Source organism: Aythya ferina (assembly GCF_964211825.1).
Source record: "Aythya ferina genome assembly, chromosome: 14".
NCBI lineage: Eukaryota > Metazoa > Chordata > Aves > Anseriformes > Anatidae > Aythya > Aythya ferina.
Window position 1 is genome coordinate 15,753,698 of NC_140312.1, and position 19,552 is coordinate 15,773,249.

Here is a 19,552-nt window from a genome sequence, read left to right on the forward strand (position 1 = left end):
CAGCTGTTGAAAACACAGGTGCCAGGAGGTGATGGAGTTTGTTTCTCAGCATCACTAAGGATTTCCATATCCACTTCCACACCATCCCAGTCTCAATCCTCATCCTCACCACGTAATGGAATGATTCAAAGCCATCATTTACCAGTTGGGGTCTAACCACACAAACTCCCTTTACCTGGTTTTGTAAATTATACTTTCAGAAACTCGAAACTCACACACTCATGAAGATTTTACACCTTTTCACATTTACTGCTCCCTATTATTGACAGAGTGTATTGAGTGAAACAATTATCTACCTGTTTGAGGGAATAAATATTAACAAACAGGCTCAAAGCCTAGGTCTTGCTAGACAGATCATTTTACACTTTGTTACAGAGTGCATTAACTGGGGAGTTAGCTTGGTGTCTGGTGTGCAAAACTCCCAGTGATTCCAGTAAATAAAAAAATGTTTTTAAACCCAAAATAATTACCATAGCCTGTACATTAAAGATTTCATTCAGTGTACAGCACTAAAGTCCAGGTTTTTGAGTTCTCTCTACATATTGCAAACTAGCAGTTGGGACTCCTCATTTTATTTAATTTGAACAGCAGGAAAAGCTTGTATAGTTTTCTGAAAAGTGAGAGAAATAAATGAGCTACTTTTCTGCCTCCATTTCTTTGTATTTAAGTAACCTGCACTGGCTCTTTGTAAGAGTGAAGCTGTATTTTACTTGATTTACACATGGGCAAGTGACACACAAATGGATGAAATGCCCAAGGTTAAAGACACCTTAGGCAAAGTACGGCAGAACTAGGAGATGGAAACTCATCTGACAACAAGTTCAAGGTCTGTGACAGAAAAACACACGACAAAACACAGCTGCTCTCCACTCTTTTATCCCTGAAAAATTAATATAAATCCGAAGTACATAGTCTAGTTAACAATGAAGTAACCTCAGTTCTTCAGAGGAAGGATTAAATTACCATCATGAAAGCTACTTAGCCTAGAACCATCACTACCCTATACCAACAGCTGTGCCCCGCATTTGGAGCTTTAAGACCAAGAAAGATGTTTCAAAATAACAAGGTCAGAATTCTTTTTCTTATGAAGTACTGAGACAATACTGAACTTTTCCATTGTACTAGCAATGGAAATTTGGGGGCATGGTAGTTTACAGTAACCAAGTCCCTCTTTGGCAGATTTGTGAGAAAGCGACAGAGCAGGGTAAGAGTCCCTAGCTTTGGGGGTTTTGCTTTACACAGACTGCTATACCTGCACTGGTGTTCTAGTTATTGTTCTTAAATTAACAGATCACCAAGGACAAGGTCCTCTCAAAACAGTAGAACTTCCATATTAAGTTGCATTTTTTTCCCCTTTTGATTTACTACTTTTTTCAGATTCCAGATATGTAAGATGAGCACAATCTGTATCGCTATAACTATAAAGATACCTTCATGTTTCTGCTTGTGTGGATCTATTTATTTATCTCACAAATCATTAGAGCTGACCTGAGTAAAAGGAGAGAAAAGCTCAGGTGCTGAAAATCACACTGTTACAGCCCTATGATACCTGACACAAATGCATTAAACAGAAAGGAGCTATGGTAAAGGAGGCAATACCTTGGTGGGGCGAGGCAGGAACCAAAGGAGAGCTGAATGACAAACAGCACCCTACATAGACAGAAAAGGTCACTGCAATAAAAGCAACCTAGGGAACTGGGAGCAAGTGCAGCGCTGCTACAGACTAGAAGAAAAACCTGGAATCCAAGGAAATGGAACAGAGAGATGTGCAACCCCATTCATGTGTGAATGCCATGGACTGAGCTGTGGAAACATTTGGGGGGCTGGCAAAAAGGAACAGGATTCCCCTCATGACATGATGTTGATGCCTGACAAAGTAAGCATTTAGAAGGCCAGTAATCAAATCTTACAGACATTCAACTCTTCAGGTTTTCTGTGTAAGAATCTGGCAGAAAAATAAATGGCATACATTTGTAGAAGAAGTCAACATTCTTTGGTTGATCAACTTATGTGAGCAAAATAACCCCTCAACTCCAGTTTTAGAATGCAATAAGAAGGAATTGGTCACTTCAAGATTTACACTGATCAAATTCCTCCTGTACCCAAAGCTTTAGAGCTGTGTAAGCCAGCTGTACACAGACGTGATGCAGGTTACCAGCCTCACCACAGACAGAACAGAGCTACAATGCCATGCTCAGCTCTGAACACATCACACCACACTGAAATCTCTGAATATTTAATTGGCTTCCCAAAATAAACCCCATGGTGTGCATCTCCATCACGATCCCTCTAAAAAGGAATATTGGTAAATCTGCATCAAAATAAAGCAGCTGTTTAATGGACGAACCACACACTTCACATTTATACTGTAATGGTGGCTGCACAAGGTTGCTGCTGAACTTGAGACTGGGGGAAAGACAAAATCCTGGTGTACAAAAGGATCATTAGCAAAACCCAGCAGAAAATGCAGTGATGCAAGTAAAAGACTCCTTTTTACAATATTGCTTAATCCATTTAAGGAATTGGATTAAGAAGTAACAGAACATACTGTGCTGGGGTGAGCTGTATTTTCAGTAGAGAGTTTCATCACTAAAGCTCTATCTGCAAACCGTTTCAGTGTAAATACGCCCAGAGGGCAGTAGGGCCACTGCAGGTAAACAGAGTAAAATGACAGAGTTCAGATTCCTTTCTTTTTATGCTGAAGGGATATAAAAGACATGCTTGTGGGAACTGCGAGGCAAGAAGTTAGGTGTGAATGAAAAAAAAAAAAAAAGAAGAGATAATAGAATAATTAATGAGCACTGAGCAGTTTCTCCAGAGATGTGGCAAGTTCTCCATCTTTTGTAGTCTTTAATGTAAGATTGAACATTTCCTACAGGAAAAAAAAATCGTAATTTCTATTGATCGTGTCATGCTTTATATAAAGACAAACACAAGTTTCTAAAGATGTTAACACCTGGCCAATCAATGCCACATTTACAGATTTGTCTTACGTAGCGCTGAAGTTTATAAGCATATCAAAAATAGGTACTGTATAACTTTAAATCTATTCAAGTAACTATATAACCAGGAATAATAATTTAGTGCTAGATAAATTTACAATTTATCATTTAAATAAAGCAGAAGTCTATAGCTTTGCCTTATCAAAAAAAGGAAATCTGTAAGAGTGAATATTGATTCAGATGGAATGTGTCTCCTTGCCTTTAAGATGCTTGTAACAGCATGTATTTGGATTTCTACTGATTCACATTTTCATTATTACTAAATATAAACAAACAAAGAAAAATCCCAACAACTTACACTAAGAGCAAACAAAAAATTCATGACACTTCCTGTGTACAAATATTGCAAAGAATTCTCAAAAAAAATCATATTGTAAATTTCAGGTTTTCAGTTTTGCAGTCTGAAATGCACCTGGCTTACATGTGCTTGATAGATCACTTTGAATCACCCACCAAATTGTGTTGGTGACAGTTAAAAATGTGAAATGATTTCTAAACATTGCCCTTCCATATGAACAGCTGCAGAATCCACTACGGAAGTTGTTAGGACTCTGTCGTTGCCAATGAGAAAGGAGGTGTAGTTCAGAAGATTACAACTGTATCAAAACATCATTAGAAAGCCTGAGGAATTATTTCCTACACAACATAACTTAGAGCAGATAGCATTAACAAGAACTGTTATAGGTGCTTCTTTTTTTATACACACAAAGGAAAAAGTACCTCACCTGAACTCAAACAACTGCTGGGCTTAGCATAGGGAAGGGGAGAGAGAGAGAGTTAAAATTATTGTATCCACAAGACCTTTCAGTTTTCAAGCAACGCACCATGTCTAGGCATTCATTTTCTTGGCACAATGGCATGAACAACAATATCCAGCGTTTAAATTTCAAATGTGTGACATTTATTGGTGACCTCAGACTAGCTGCTAGGGGACAAAATAAGGCTCAGTAATGAGAAAAGCCAAGGCCAAGCTGGCCATGTTAACTGAATTATTTCCCGGCCATTATGGGAGGTATCAGAAAACAGCAGACTAACATCTGGAAAGTTACTACCCTTACTGCTTTGCTGTGCTGCTGCTATTACAACAGGCTGCCAGTTTAACACAAGCATCAGCATTAAACTCAAATGGAGCTAAGGAAAATCTCCGCAGCTCTCAGTACCATGGTGGGCTTAAGAAGAATGCAGAAACAATAGAATTAGGATCTGTTGTTGATTGTATAGCTTTTTGTAGTGCATTATCTTTTTTTATTACCACACAACCTTCTGCTTGAGATTTGTTCATCTGTTATGAATTCATAAATTAATAAATACAATGTTTCTGCAATATCTAAAAGCTAGAATTAAGTCTTCTGGCTGAAATTCAGACATCTGCTGGCATTGTCAACATATGCTACACAGATTAGCACCAACAATAATATCAGTAATAGTTGCAGCAACATGGAGCTAATACTTGAGAAAAAGTACACCCTTCAGTTTCGATATGAAAACACTGATCATGCTGCTCCTCCACTTCCATTCCAGCCCAAAGCTCTAAATTTAGACTTAGTGCTCAAGAAATTCAAACGACTAAAATGTGAGCGGCCATTCAGGATTTAGAAAAATTAAGTGTTAAAACAAATAGCAAAACAAAAAAATAAATTTAAGGACCTTATAGCTAAACACACAAACTCAGTTCACAATAATATGCATAGAAAGAGGCTACTATGTAAACCCTGAAAGCTAGGAGCCATTCCTCACAGCATAAACACTGAGAAAACAACAGGTTTTAGTTTCTGTTCAGTCTTATCTATTGTAATAAAGAAATCCTTATTGGATGTCGTCACCCACTGAAGCACTAAGGAAAGAATTTTTCAAGTTAGTTTTGTTTTCTTCTTCCTCTGGGACACCACATAACAACCATGGGTGCCAACTGGGAAAAAAGCTGATAGCACCAGAATTCTCAATAATAATAATGAAACCAGAAACAGACGAACATAATTTTCTCCTAATTTGGAAACAGAAATTAAAACAATCAATCTGCAACTCTTGTTTGCACTGTTGTAAAATGTCATCAGAAAAAAAATGCTTATGGTATTTCTATGTGAATATATTGAATAGGAAGGACTGTTCCCCAAATAATTGTATACACAGAGGTAATACAAGGCTGCCTTTTGGAAGTAGAGATTAGCATCTATATAAAATAATAACAACAGTAATTACTACTGGCTCCATGGAACCTTAACTGGTTTCAGCTGTTGCTGACCTAAGCATAACTTAGCAAAGTCTAAAATGAAACATTTTGAAATATTCTAAAAGAGGTTTCAGAAAGAGATGCTGAACTTTTCACAAATGCATACAGTTGTTATGACAGCAAAGTGATGGTGGTGAAGGCCAAAATTTTTCTTCCTAGTTTCTGTTCCTCCCCATATGACCTTGGAAGCCATGCACAGAGATTGAAAGAAAAGAAACACACAAATAAACAAAGTAAAACAAAAGAACCCAGGCTTGTTTTAAACAGGTCATGTGCTCAAAGCAGGGTCAGCAAGAGCAGGTTGCTGTGCCCAGTCAGGTTTTGAGTATTTGGAAGGACACAGACTTTGCAGCCTCTCTGGCAACCTGTTTGATCACCTTCATGGTGTACTATTAAAACAAACATCAACAATGAAAGCAAAACAAAAAACAACCAAGGACAACCCAAAACACCTTCTTATATTCAAACCATAATTACTGTATTTCCACTTGTGCCCATTGCCTCTTGCCCTGAGTAAGGCCTGGCTCCCTCTTCTTCCCCGTTAATGGGTATTAATGTACACTGGTATGATCCCCTGTCCCTGGTCTTCTCCAGGCTGTCCAGTCCCGGCTCTCAGCCTCGCCTGGTGCATTAGCTGCTTCAAGCCCTTGATCACCTCAGTGGCCCACCCCAAAGCCAGTAAGTCCGCCTCTCTGGCACACTGGGGAGCCCAGCACAGACCCAGCCCTCCAGATGCATCTCACTGGGGTGATCCCTTGACCTGCTGGCAGCCCAGGCTGCCGCTGACTTTCCTGCCCCAAGGGCATGTTGTTGTTGGCTTATGGCCTGCAGGTGCACTTCAGCCCCCAGCACATGCTGCTGCAGGGGTTATTCCTCGCCAGGTGCAGGACTTGGCACCTCCCTCTGTGGAATTTCCTGATTCCTGTCAGAATTTTTAATGGTCTCTGTGCTGAGCCCAGTAAGTTGCGGAAGAGTTCCTCTAGCAATCCAGCAACTGGGCCTCATGCTGGGATAGCTATGCATACCTAGGCCTCTTATCTGCCGCTTAAACCCATGGTTTTCTGGCAAACAGATGAAGACGCGGCCTACTGAGACATCCAAACCCCTTTATTTAGTCTCTAAGTAAGTCAAAGTCAAGCCTTTATGAGAAAAAAATGAGCTAAGGATTCTAGATTCCTGTTGCTGCTACTTCATTTTCTATCATGTAAATTGGCAAACACAGAAACCACTTTCTCCATTCAGTATGGGGTGATACTTTATCATCTGAAGGAGATAAAATTATTTTTCTATAGAATTCATTACTTTCTTGAAGATTACTTCTTTTGTATGGGTTTACATTAAACACTAGAAACTGGAAATATGTTTATTTGATATGCCAGACTGTAGAGCACTTCCAAGCAATCCCAGTGCAGGATCTCAAAAAAGACCTCCAGCTACAATGTATTAATGAAAGTTCTGGCTTCCTTCAGGGAAGAAAAGAAATAAAATTTACCTACTACAAGGAGGTGGTTTGTGTGGATTAAATTACACAATAATTATGAAATACTATAAAAAGATATTATCTGTCAATTGCGGGAGAGCCTTCTAAATATTTATACTGAATATAATGAATATTGATATTTTATATAATAAATTACAGTAAACTGAGGTCATAAACACAGGGAATTGATTACATTTTACTTTAAGTCTAACTCACAGACAACACCAAACAACAATTATTTAATTAAAGCCAACCTGTTCCTCCATTCCCCTCTCCTTGCTGCCAATAACTGCTTGTGAAAAATCAAAGCAAACCCTGTCTTCTAAGTGATGTCCAAACTACTCTGTGGGCAAATACTCTTACATTGAGCCAAACACTTTATATTATTTTCTCTGAGCTAAAAAGATATTTTTGCACTGAAAAACTGGGCTTGATCCCCATGCCAGTTAAACTTCAATACCTTCCTGGGAACCACGTGACTCTGTCTAATGCACATTCTCAGGGATTAGAAGCATCCTTTTCCCAAATCCGACATATTCCCCAAACCATTCTGCATCTACTTTCTCATTGTTAGAATGGTTGAAGATGATGAATGCATCCAATTATGGCTCCATTAGACTGATAACTATTGTGCAAGCAGGTATATCTTAGATGCTTTACTCAGGCTGGGGGAAAAAAAAGCACTCATTTGTTGGCATTCTAGAATTTGGTTTAATAACTCTAAACCTTACATAAAATACATATATATTAAAGCAAACCTGCTGGCAACAACAACAACAAAAATCTTTTTTTTTTTTTTTTTTTTTCTCTGTAAGACTGCAAAACAGCCTGTTCTATTGTAATACGCTTGAAGCCATCACAATGCCATTCCAGCAAGATGAGTCACCTTACATTGCTAGAAAAAAAATACATAAAACGTATACAGGGAGAAGAAATAAACCTATTTTTACTGTTAGCTCTAAGAAACCATCCTAGAAAATGGTGTGACAGGAACTGACCTTCTATTAAAAGGAAAAAAAATCACTAACGTTTCATGTAGAAAAGGTCTCATTTCCTTCTATAATATTTGTGTTTTTCAAAATACTATCAGCAGGTGCATCAGCTTTCAAAAACCTCTTGTCCTTCATCACATATAATTGTGCTGCATATTATATTAAGAAATACAAGTGGAGGAATGTAAGTGATGGGAGTTCAATTAAAAACAGCATAATATCTGTTGCATAGAAAATGATTCTGCAACTGAAATCAGGTTTTAATGAGAGGAAAAAAGGAATACATTTTCACATATTTTTAATTACATAGAATTTCCTCAAACATGATTTTTAATAACATATTCCATTAGGTTAACATCATATTTAAAGAAAGTGCATTTTCTGATTTCATTTTAAGTCTGATTTTGAGCAATTATTGTGTCATTGTTCTGCAGTAGAAAGGTTGAATTCATTTACTGTGTGGTTATGCTAGTTATGATTGATGTCGCTTCTCCAAATGATAAACCAATCACCCCGATGATGTAATGTCATTTTAAGAGTGCTATAATCACATTTCTCTCAAACTAGAAGCTCTGATGAGTTCTAACAAAGATTTATTGTAGATTAAAGGCCTTCATAATATCAACAATAGATTGCTCATTTGATGGAAAATTTGATTAGTTTTTTTTTTTTTTTTAAACTAATGAATTTTCCAAACCTATCAAGAATGGCTATTGTGAAGGGCACAGCATGGTACATATGGATGACTATCATCTCATATCCAAGAGGACCCATCTTAAACTTGTTGAGGAGACAACCTATAATTGCAGAGGCTCAAGCAAGCATAAGTGTACAATCAAGCAAGAAACCCATATAATGTGATCAGTCTTCTGCAAGTATTTCATCTTCAGCATGCACTTTGAAGACCACTAGAGAGATATTTAAAAGAAGAACCTAGAGAGTGCTAGCAAATATTTATTAATAAACATATATTATGTGGAATCTAAGCCTTAAATCTAAATATCTTCAAAACTTTATTTTTTATCCAAACCCAAATTTAAACGAAATATTTGGTTTAATCTAATCTCTTCAAAATATCTGGATCTCTGTTGCTAAGTTTACAAAGGCCCTAAAACAGATTTTAAAAAATAAAAATTAAATTAAATAAAAAAGCACAGTCTACATTTCCACATCATGTAGATGGTAAAAGTGACTCTGAAACTCTTTAAAGAAGAAGGATGAGACAAAAAGGTAAGCTTTTCCAATTTGAAGTGTATGTCACTGTGGTGGTATTTTCTTATAAACTCTCTAAAGGAAACATTTTGAGAACTACAGAAAAAAATGACATAGAAAACACTTATGAGTTGGTCTAGAAGAGCATATGCTATAAAACAGTCTCAGTGCTGATCGATTATGCTTTTTTTTTTTTTTTTTCTATGCAAGCCATAATATATTATGCAAGAGATTATTAAAGAAGAAAATGGAATATTTTGGAGGAAAATGTTAAAATGCAGGAAGAACAAGTCAGGCATACGTAAGCAAACCAAAACATAGCTGAAGATGCCAAAAAGGTTCCTTGTGTCAGTCCATAGTAGCAAATGTGAAACACAAAGCTTTAATTTTTTCTTTAAAACCTTTTCAGATAAACAATGACTAGTATTTAAAACTCCATTAAATTTTCAGATGTTCTTTTACTGCAAATCCCTTTGTTTGACTTGATAAGAAAAGCCATGCTGGTTCACCCTTGGTATTTACAGGTGCTGCTGAAAACCAAGTACTCACTGTTCAAGTATCCTTCCAGTCTCTATTTTTAGTTCATATTCTCTACTGTGATTTTCTTCTACTTAGCAACCCTCGGTGTCTTTCTCTTCCAGCCGGTCTTACCATTCCCTTTTAATCCCTTCTAAGCTGTTTGACCGACCACATCCTTTATCCAAACCATGTGCTGTTTTTGTTCTCTCTCTCTCTCTCTCTCTCTCTCTCTCTCTCTTTCTTTCAGCTGCCAACATTCACCTGTTCCCGAGCTCTGAGAAGAAGCAAACATATCCCCAAGAACTTACTCCTGACTGGTAATGGTCCATCATCAACCTGCAAACCAGAACTGCATTCTCCATGAGCATCACTTTCCTCTGCTCTGAATTTCTTCTGCCATTTTATTGCTGTTAATTGGTCTCACAACATCCTTTTGTGATTCTTCACAGTCTAATCTTGTTCTCAGAGCCCTGTCATCATCTACCTTTCCTTCCCACAGCTCACCATCTTCTCCAGGTATCTTCAAGGACCATGAAAATTCATTGGGGAACTCCAGCCTCTGCTTACTGCCTTTCAAACAGCTACTTACCATGCAGGGACCTTCCCTCTTGCGCTACAGTAATTTAGTTTCCTTAAAAGCACTAAGTGACAGATTTTGCTGAGAGCCTTTTGAAAATACAAAGACACTTCATCAACTAGATCACCCTTACTCACAAATCTCTAACCCCTTCAAAGAACTCATGAAGGTTTCTAAGACAGTACTAACCTTTACAGAAGCTATGCTGATTCAAAAATAGAACATTATCTACATAGCCTTTTTTTTTTTTTTTTAGGAATCTCTATAGTTTCTACTGAATTTCCCATTTTGAGGTTTGCAGCTCCTGAGATCATCCCAAATCTCTCTAAAACAAAAGCAAACAAAACACCATATATTTTCCACCCTCAAGTCTCAAAACAAAGGTAACATGCTCAGTCTCTGAATTATTATTTGTCCATTTTAAAATACCTGAGATAGCAAAAGGATCATAGGGTTAAAGGACACTTCAGGTGGAAGGCAGCTCAGGTTGCCCATAATCCAGCCTCCTGCCAAAGCAGGATAGCTCTGAGGTCAGACTAGGTAGCTCAGGATTTTAACTATGTTCTTGAAAACCTCCAAGGACAGAGACTACACAGGCTTCCCAGGCAACCTATTCCAATCCAATGCTTAACGACAACATTTTACCTTATATCCACTCTGAATCTTTTATTTTTCAACTTCTGCCCGTTGCCTCATCTTCCCACCACCAGCCACTGTTTACAGGGCATCATTTAAATCTACTGTATGCACCTACAAAGGCAAAAAGTTCCACACCACATAGTGGATCCAATGCTGTTCAGACCTGTATTGTGCATTAGAAAGAGACCTTGAGCAGGTCAGAAACTGCATTTAAGATATAACCATTTACAGATATGAACTTAGAGTTTCTAGTTAGACAGAAACCACAACAGGTATTTATGTTCAAGAAATATAAGCAAAAAAATAAGGCTTATTTGTTTTGATTAGAATTCTAAAAAGGGATTGCATTTTCATTCCTCAATTTATTGCCTGTCAAAATGAAAACGTGTTTGTTTAAAAAAAATAATAAAAGGGAGAGAAGGGAGAGAAGGGAAAACTCTAAGCACTACAGAATATATGACTGATAGCAGAGCTGCAAATGTTTTAAAACAGGGGCCTGAAAAACAAAATTTAGTTTACTGAAAGTATCAGTAACTTGGTTAAAGGTGACACTGATATTAGAGGATGAGATTCTGAAACAAGAGCAGACACACAACTGCAGAAGCAACACGCGTGTTCAGATACAGACCCTAGTCACCAATATCAGGAGATGACTAACCTACGCAGAACAAAGGACCACCGTGTGTATACCTCTTTTACCAGATGCATCCATAAGCAATAAATCTTATTTGAAAAATAAATTCCTTGGATGAAGCATTCAGTAATAACTTTACACTGCTTATAACACTCTTACAATTAAAAAGGTCTCTACAGTGAAACAGAGAAAAAACATATGATATATAGTGCTTACAAAAAAGTTTCAATGAAATAAAACTCAGATTTTTCTTTGCCTCATTTCCATATATGCTCTTAATTTTGAGGTGATGCAAGAACGTGCAAAAAAGTATAAAAACAGCACAAACATGTCACAAACAAACTCCATATGGTTGCAATTTTTCTTACCACTGCTGGAAGCCTGCTGTGGCCCTGAACATGCTCTTAGCAGATATGAGTTAGGAGAGAACTCCTCATCAGGATTGGTGTCCATGATTTGATGGGACGTGTTGCTGTCTAGCAATGGCATCTGGCAGCTAACTGGTGGAGGATTATGAGAACTGGGCAGCTGAGCAGATGGGAGAAGGCTAGACGAGGATGTAGGTGGAATGGGACGACCTGGGAAAGAGGACACAGGGATCAAAGATCAGCAATGAATGTAATGAAAAAAAAAAAACAACAAACAAACAAGTAATTTTACTATAACTGTCCAAATAACACACCGCTGCTCAGTCACAAAACCTCTCCACTAGTACGAGCTCGTCCCTTTGCGTCATACTGAAAGCACTGTGAGCAGCTGGGCTGTGAGCTCATTCTGGACATCCCTCCCTCCACAGCACCAGGCTGTTCTCAAATTGTTCTCAAACACTGCAAGACACAAGCACATCAGCTATATGTTTTCACCAAATGAATTTCCACAGCAATAGTTCTTTGGCTGAATAAGACCATTGAGAAAGACGACTATAACGAGCTGAGCCCTGGAATTACAGCACACATCTGTAACCACCTCTGAATTTTTCTATTTGTAGGCATGGGCTAAGCTGTAATATGCATTGGAAGCACCAGGATTTCACGTCCTTTCATTCTCATTTCTTTCTACAATGGTGCTCCAGGGAGAGAACTTTTAACTATGAAACCCTGTCCTTAATGTGCTCTATACACCTCAGCCCACTGTAACAACATGTACTTGGTTAATTAAACGAGTGGTATCAGGTTAGCCAAGAAATAATAATAATTATAATTCTTACTTATTCTTTGCTTTTGTGAACTTTGCTCTTATAACTTCATATCACTCCATTCCATCAAATGCACACAGATGAAGCCAGCTTTTTTTTTTTTTTGGCACTGCCTATTAAAATAGGACTGGCTATAGGGACGAGAGGAGTAAGAGAAACATGCATTCTGACTTCTGCAAGTTTATCTAGTGCATTGGAGAAATTGTTCATGAATAATTTATACATAGGAAAATATGACCTCTGTAATCCTGCCAAAGTCTGCAAGGCAGAGAGAGATCTGCTGCATACTAGCTACAAATGTTAAAACACTGCAAAACTATATAAAATGGTGCATCCTTATTTCCATCACTTTTAAAGAAACAGTAACAGAGCAAATGCATGCTGGCTCTTCGCTTGATTACATCTCCCTCATTTCTGGAACCCCTTACTTTATAGGAATTACACTAAGGTTTATCTCATTAAATATATTTATAAAAAAAAAAAAAAAAAAAAGTGAAAAAATTCCAATGACTACATATAAATTATGTTTGGGGAAGAACAATCAACTGAAAGTACCCATAGATACTAATTTATTTTTTTTTTTACTGCTTGTTGTTACCAGCAAACAGCATGAACTGCTTTCATATCTTCAGAAGATTTAAAATAAATAAAATAAAAAATAATACTAAAACAAGAACAACAACAACACCCTGAGATAGGCAAGTGACTGTTAAGCTTATTTTTTATTATTTTAACTGTGGATAAATTAACACCAAATGGGCAAGTTATCATGCGGCATATTATCACGTGTTTAAGCGACTCCACAGCAACCCTCATCTACCCTTTTTTATGCTAGAGAAAATTCAATATGAATTGAGTATTTTCATTGCAGACTTGCATTTACCAGGAATAATTCTAATATTGATGACACAAATAATTACTGTTATTACTCATGATTGTGCTATTCTTACGAAACACTACAGCACGTAACCTAAACATTCAAGGGATGTAGTTGAAAAAAACAAATTATTCCTTTGCAATATGTACGAAACAAGCAGCAAGACTGGAGGTTTGACACACCTCTGACAGGAATGTGACACTGTACACACAGTGCATTTAATTCTCACATTCTGGCTCTGCTTCAACATCGTGAAATTAAATGAAGAGGTTTTACATATTCAAAATCCTCATTTATCATATCATAAGGAAATACATACTCATAAAAATGTTGTACATGTGAGGTGATGAGATAAAACAACAACAACAAAAAAAAAGAATTTACTTTCTGTGCACATCATATACAATATTTTAAAGAAATTTAGGTACATTTTTTCTGGAATGTACTGAGACAGATGAAAAAACACCAACTATTCTTTTGCCAGGAAAGCTAATCACATTGTTACCTTCATGAAATAATACAGCCCAAATCCCTGAAGACAAGGTAACATTTCTAATTACTACATTTCTGTTTGTAGCCTAGATGAAACAGAAGGTATCAAGTTGTTAAAACATTGCATTATTTTGGTGGGAAGTTGGCTCCTGAGGAAGGTTTGTCCAGAAGTACGTGTTAATTGAAAAACATCAATGTCTGTGAGCCATGGAACCTATTGTCAATCTGTCTTGTGGTTAGATTTTCTCATAAGCTGCCAAATGTGATTAAAGCTTTTCTTGTAGTTGAGGCATTCATGATCTTTCTGTCAGGTTGATTTTGGCATCTACTAAACTCCCAGCACTGCCGTTCTCTCTAGTAGCAGGGCTCTAGTAGTGCTGCTTCTCTCTCTGGCTTTCCATCCCCCTACTCCCTGTAACACATAAGAACGTCTTAAAACACCCAACCTTTTGTAAAATTTGATAGGAAGTGAACTGAACTGAAAAATTACTGAAAAGGAACAGAAAAACACATGTGCAGAGAGAAAACTTATTAAGTTTTGTTTCCTTAGGAAATGAATCTAAAGGGTAACTATCTGCAGGACCACAGCTGAGAGATCGGTTGTAGAACTACTGAAAAGAGTTGAACATATGCAGTTAGGCTATAAGAAGCATGACAAAATGATAAATAACATTTGTTACTATACGTTCTTAAGATAGAAATAATAAGTTCAATTCCATACTGTTGAATATTATCATCTTGGTCAAATAAGTCCAATGTGTTATTGAACAGACTGAATTTTGTAAACCTGAAGCTCCTTGACATATTTGTGTTTCTGCACATACCTTAACATATTTTGAAACCTCCCATCTCTCAAAATGATTCTAACTTCTCATCATTTCACTATGGGACACACATTATGCTACAGTATTATAAAACATAGTGACATATGGAAACATCAGTCTCTTGTTACGCAGCTCCTTTCAGAAATCAAATCTGTAATGTAAAATAGGAATTGGTACAATTTATATCTACTCTTAATGTGATAATATGATAAAGCTTCTATATATAAGATTTTTATCTCATTGTGCATTGACAGAAATCCTATGTAATGGATACTTCTATTGACAGCAGTAATGCAATTATGTAATATAACCAAAGAAAAACACACACAAATGCTACAAAAGGGAAGCCAAAGTCTAAAAGCTGATGCATTACAAATTCAATAGGAAAAAAAATAGTTCTTCAAATATTTGTTCATATACGTATTCATACTGCATTAACTCATGTGTGGCACAAAAATAGTGAATATAGTATTCCTGCGGCCCTTTTCAAAAGAAGCAAGCAAACAACAACAAACCTTTTCCTTTTTTTTTTTTTTTTTTTTTTTTTTTTCTTTTCCTCATTACTACCTCCTGTCACTTATCTTACTTTTTAAAGTGTATGATAAACGTGATAAGTCATCTTCTGGAGGATGTTCTGATTTGGGATGGCTTTGGGCTTCTGTGCTTCATGGCACCTCATTCTGCAAGGGCTTTATTGTTTTATTTTTATCTACAACTTAATATTCTCTCCCCGCCCCTGGTAAGATTATATAGCAGACAAACATTGACATTATTTCTGCTTTTTTCTTTTTAACAGAGTCACATCTCTCTTCATCAATCCAGGAAATGACACCTCAATTACTGCTACACTTTAAGTCCCTGAGGCTTAAAATCTGCCTTCCAGTCAACGTTCAAAAATCAGGCCATGCTTGTAGCTGGTAATGATGCCACAGGTCTGCAACCATCCCCTGCAATGCACCCACAAAAGCTGAGTATGCAGATCAGACACTGATGTGAAGATTTCTTTTTAAGAAAGATTTCTCTTTAAGGACAGCTTCACAGAGAGAAAGCTGTTGAATAAGTTGCAAATGAAACAGTGCTATGAACTCCAAGTTTCAAATGCATACAAGAATGAGGATAAGGCATTGCTAATGTCTTGAAAAGTTCCAGGGGTATAAAAATTAGAAAATTCTTTGGAGCAACATGCCAGAGTGATAAGGAGTGACTGGAGCAAGGTCAATGTCTTTTTCTTTGAAGATGAGCTTTAGGAGGGAGAGGACTGCATACAAGAGATCTTATTAGAAGAATAAGGCCAAGAGTTGTATCACACTGGGAGCGGAAATTCATGTAATGGACATCAGCATTCAGACTGCATTGGTGAAGTCCAGAGGCAAAAATAATGATGTAAGCTCCTCGGTTGTCTGAAGTCCTACAATGTAGCATTTAGTTCAAAGCTATCACAGTCATTCTGGCTTCATCCCGCCTAACCTGTCAAGAATCTGCAGGGAAGAATGCCGCATGAAACCAGGAACTTAGGATTCTCTATCTGTACCCAAAAATCATTCCTGTTGACAACAGTACATGCAAGGAAGTCAAGCTTTCCATTTAGTCCAAGCTGATGAAGCAACTGAAACATTCATAAGAGTATCTAAAGAATTGGACAAAAATACACAGGGTCTATATCTAAAGAAACTAGTTTTACAGATGAAGTGTTGTAGGAAAAGGAAGAATTTGAGGTCCTTTACACCAATAGAGAAATATAGTTCTTTAGGGTATGTGACAAGCTTTGCTAGAAATCATCTAATTGTACTTCAGTAGATGTTGGGCATGTCTGGAGGCCAGTAAGTGATATGTGGCATCAGTGAATGCTTTGAGTTGCAGACAAAATCTTTGCAGTTCCCAGATCTACCAGAGCCAGGTACTGGGACACGGGCAGCAGCCTCAGCTGCTGTCTGATCATCCATTGTGCACAGTGCTGGGGCAGTGGCTGACCATTGCTGCTGGAAAGCACCAGAAGAACTCGCTTCAACTCTGAACTCTAGGATAGTAGTTTACATAACAGTAATTACAAGTGGTAGTTAACCAGTTGCTGTTGTAACTGGTCTGTACAACAGGAACAGAAGTGAAATTGAGAACACTGAGGGGCTTTGTCCTCTGACTTGTTGGATGTCTCAGAATTCAGACAATCCTCACTGGCACCTTCAAGTATGCCTGAAAAAGGAAAAATGAGGCTGTGGTTTTGGAACTTTTCCGTTGTGACTTGTCTGGAGCAGTGAAGCAGAGGAAATTGCCTAGGAAGTCTATCACTGGCTGCCAAGTCCTGATCACATCCTTCCTGAACGACAAGTTTCTGGACTCGAGCAATCACTTCATGTTTTAGAGGGAACGACATTTCCTTTTACTTACATCTAAAGAGGCTGTTTAAGTGATGTCCCTGACAGCATCATTAGCTATGAGACCCAAAAGCACGGCAATCTCCATCCAGGGAGTCCGTAGCTGGGTAAGTGACAGGGTCAGAACGGGTTACAGGCTTACTAGTGGGAACCTGCCATGCGTGGCCGTGGTGTAACACAGCAACAGGGCTACGGAGAAGACTGTCTGGAGTCCAGACATTTGTAAGACAGTTAAGAAGAATTCTGTTCCTCTTAATCACAACGATACATTTGGGAAAGAGATACTGCCAATGCTTTTAGCCTAAGAGACCACAACTCATCACCAGGAAGGAAAAAGGACTGGTTGCAATCACTCCTAGCATTATTATACATACATATGAGACAATCAAAGAAGAGAACCAGACTGCTTATCAGTTTCTGAAGGATTTTTGAGATATACTTTCCATACTCCTTCCTCCTTTCTCAAAAGACCCATGGAGTTTTGCAGGTGAATAAAACCCACGTGTGTGTGAAAATCTGGCCTCTATATTCCACTATGCTGCATGGCAGGAAACATGTCAAAAATGACTGAAATTTAAGAATTTTGACATGAGTGGGCATGGTGTAACACCCGTTACAAAAACGCATCTTGAAATGCTTTAAGCAACCCCTTCAGTTAATTGTAATATTACTACCTAAGAACAACATAATAGGAACAATAATTATATATATATATACACACATAGATATATATTCATACATCCTTTTACCCACACACACTTAAGGAGGTATGCATAATTTCCAAAAAAGAGCAATATTCTAAGAGGTCTAAAGGACCAATTCAGACTTGTTTAATAGACAATTTGCCACTGATTTTCTCAGGGTAAAGATCACTATCTGTATATTGTCATTCCACACTCCTAATTGGAATGGCATTTCAATACAAAAGTTTGTCATCAGAAAAAATCCAAGTGCCACATACAGATCTCAAATCTGTATCATCTGCAATGACACTCTCCAACTTCTCCCATCAGATGAATCTCACTTTAAGGCTTAGGACATCCATAACAAAGACCCTTCTCCTTCTGAGGAAGCCCCATTCTTACAGGACATCCAGAACACGGAGTGGAAGCACCATGAGAAGCACTCAGCAGGACCCTGTTTCCAGGAGTAAAACACCTCCCTCTACCTACAGAGCACACCACATTTCTGACTACATTTCCAGCTCAGCCTAATTGAAGCCCTTACACTGTCAGCAATGTTTAGTTCACTTTAAAGAGTGAGAAACATTGCTAAATGTGTCAGGAAACAGCTAGATACCATAAGAAGCATGTTTCTGCAGTGCAAAGCACTATAAATTAGGCAGGCAGCTGATGAGGTGAAACGTTCCTGAGGTATAGCGCATTCAGCACTCTCCTGTTCCTGCACAGAATAATTGCTTTCTTGCATGAAAAAAACTTCCTTCAACTATTTGTGCAAAGCATGTCTTCCCAATGGGCTGGGCACTCTCAAGCAGAGTCGCATTTAATAAATCAAATATATATCATCATAACTGGCATAAGGAATATCAATATTTTGTATTTGATGAATTGACTACAGTTAACTGGCAACGGGAAAAATTGCCCATTTTCTGTATAGTAACAGCATCTATTTTTGTAGCTAAAAAGGAATTTGTACTTCAGTGCTCTGTAGGCCAGCGTGGAGACCCAGCAGGCAAAGTAGGGGAGAAAGTCCTCTGCTCTCAGAGCTCGGCAGGCTCGGGGAGAGGGCAGGCACCGCCCAACAGTTCACCCACCCTGCAAGCAGCAGTGCTGATTTATCTGTGAAGCTACCTCAGTTAACCCTTGTTTTATCAGGCTTCAACTTGATAAGACAAAAAAATCGTAGTCCAAAGTGAAGTATACATGGAAAACTGGAAGAGAAATCTGATAAATTTTTGAGCGCTTTCTTCAGCATCAAGTTGCTTCCTTTTGCCTAAACTCCTGTTGCATTTTTACTCTAAGGCAAACAAGCTTCAAAAACTGCAGAAAAAGATAGACATAAATCAAGATTTTGGATGACAGATTTATCACTGAAGAAAAGTACTGAAGCTCCTATCTCTCTGAAAGCAACAAACAAACACAGTCAAGGTAAGAAAAGTGTCTGCAGAGTCTGTTTCACAGGAGTCAAAGGAGAAAAAAAAAGGTCTTCCCAAAGCATGGGGCTGATATCCTTAGACAGACCTGTTTACTGATGCCTACAGACATTTCTTGGCATCAAAAAGGACAGTAGGGACAACTGAGGATGAAATAGATACCATCACATCATCATTTATCTAACAGTGAAACTGAAAGACAAGCCGGCTCTATGGTTTGGTATCCCTCCCATTTCCCACTGAACAGTACCCCAGATGCCTTCTTCTAAACTTTTGCTATGCAGAAAAAAAAAAAGAAAAAAGAAAAAAGTATGAAGTCAGAGCAATAGTGTGATGGAGTGAAAACAAAGGAAAAATATCTCTGTCTGCAAATACAGCCGTATGGCTGCATATG

The 19,552-nt window shown here is 37.8% G+C and overlaps 1 protein-coding gene across 8 annotated transcripts in view; it reads right to left on the reverse strand.

Annotated features, from left to right (window-relative positions):
* Window positions 1-19,552, reverse strand: part of TENM2 (teneurin transmembrane protein 2) — a 1,369,797-nt gene that overhangs the window by 209,977 nt on the left and 1,140,268 nt on the right. For 7 of the 8 annotated variants that reach the window (XM_084535365.1, XM_084535362.1, XM_084535363.1 and 4 more), the window contains one exon: window positions 11,654-11,863. The exons of the other annotated variant lie outside the window; for it this stretch is intronic. In XM_084535365.1, coding sequence (XP_084391491.1) covers window positions 11,654-11,863 — 210 coding nt within the window. The remainder of the gene's footprint in view (window positions 1-11,653; window positions 11,864-19,552) is intronic. 8 annotated transcript variants of the gene reach the window in all.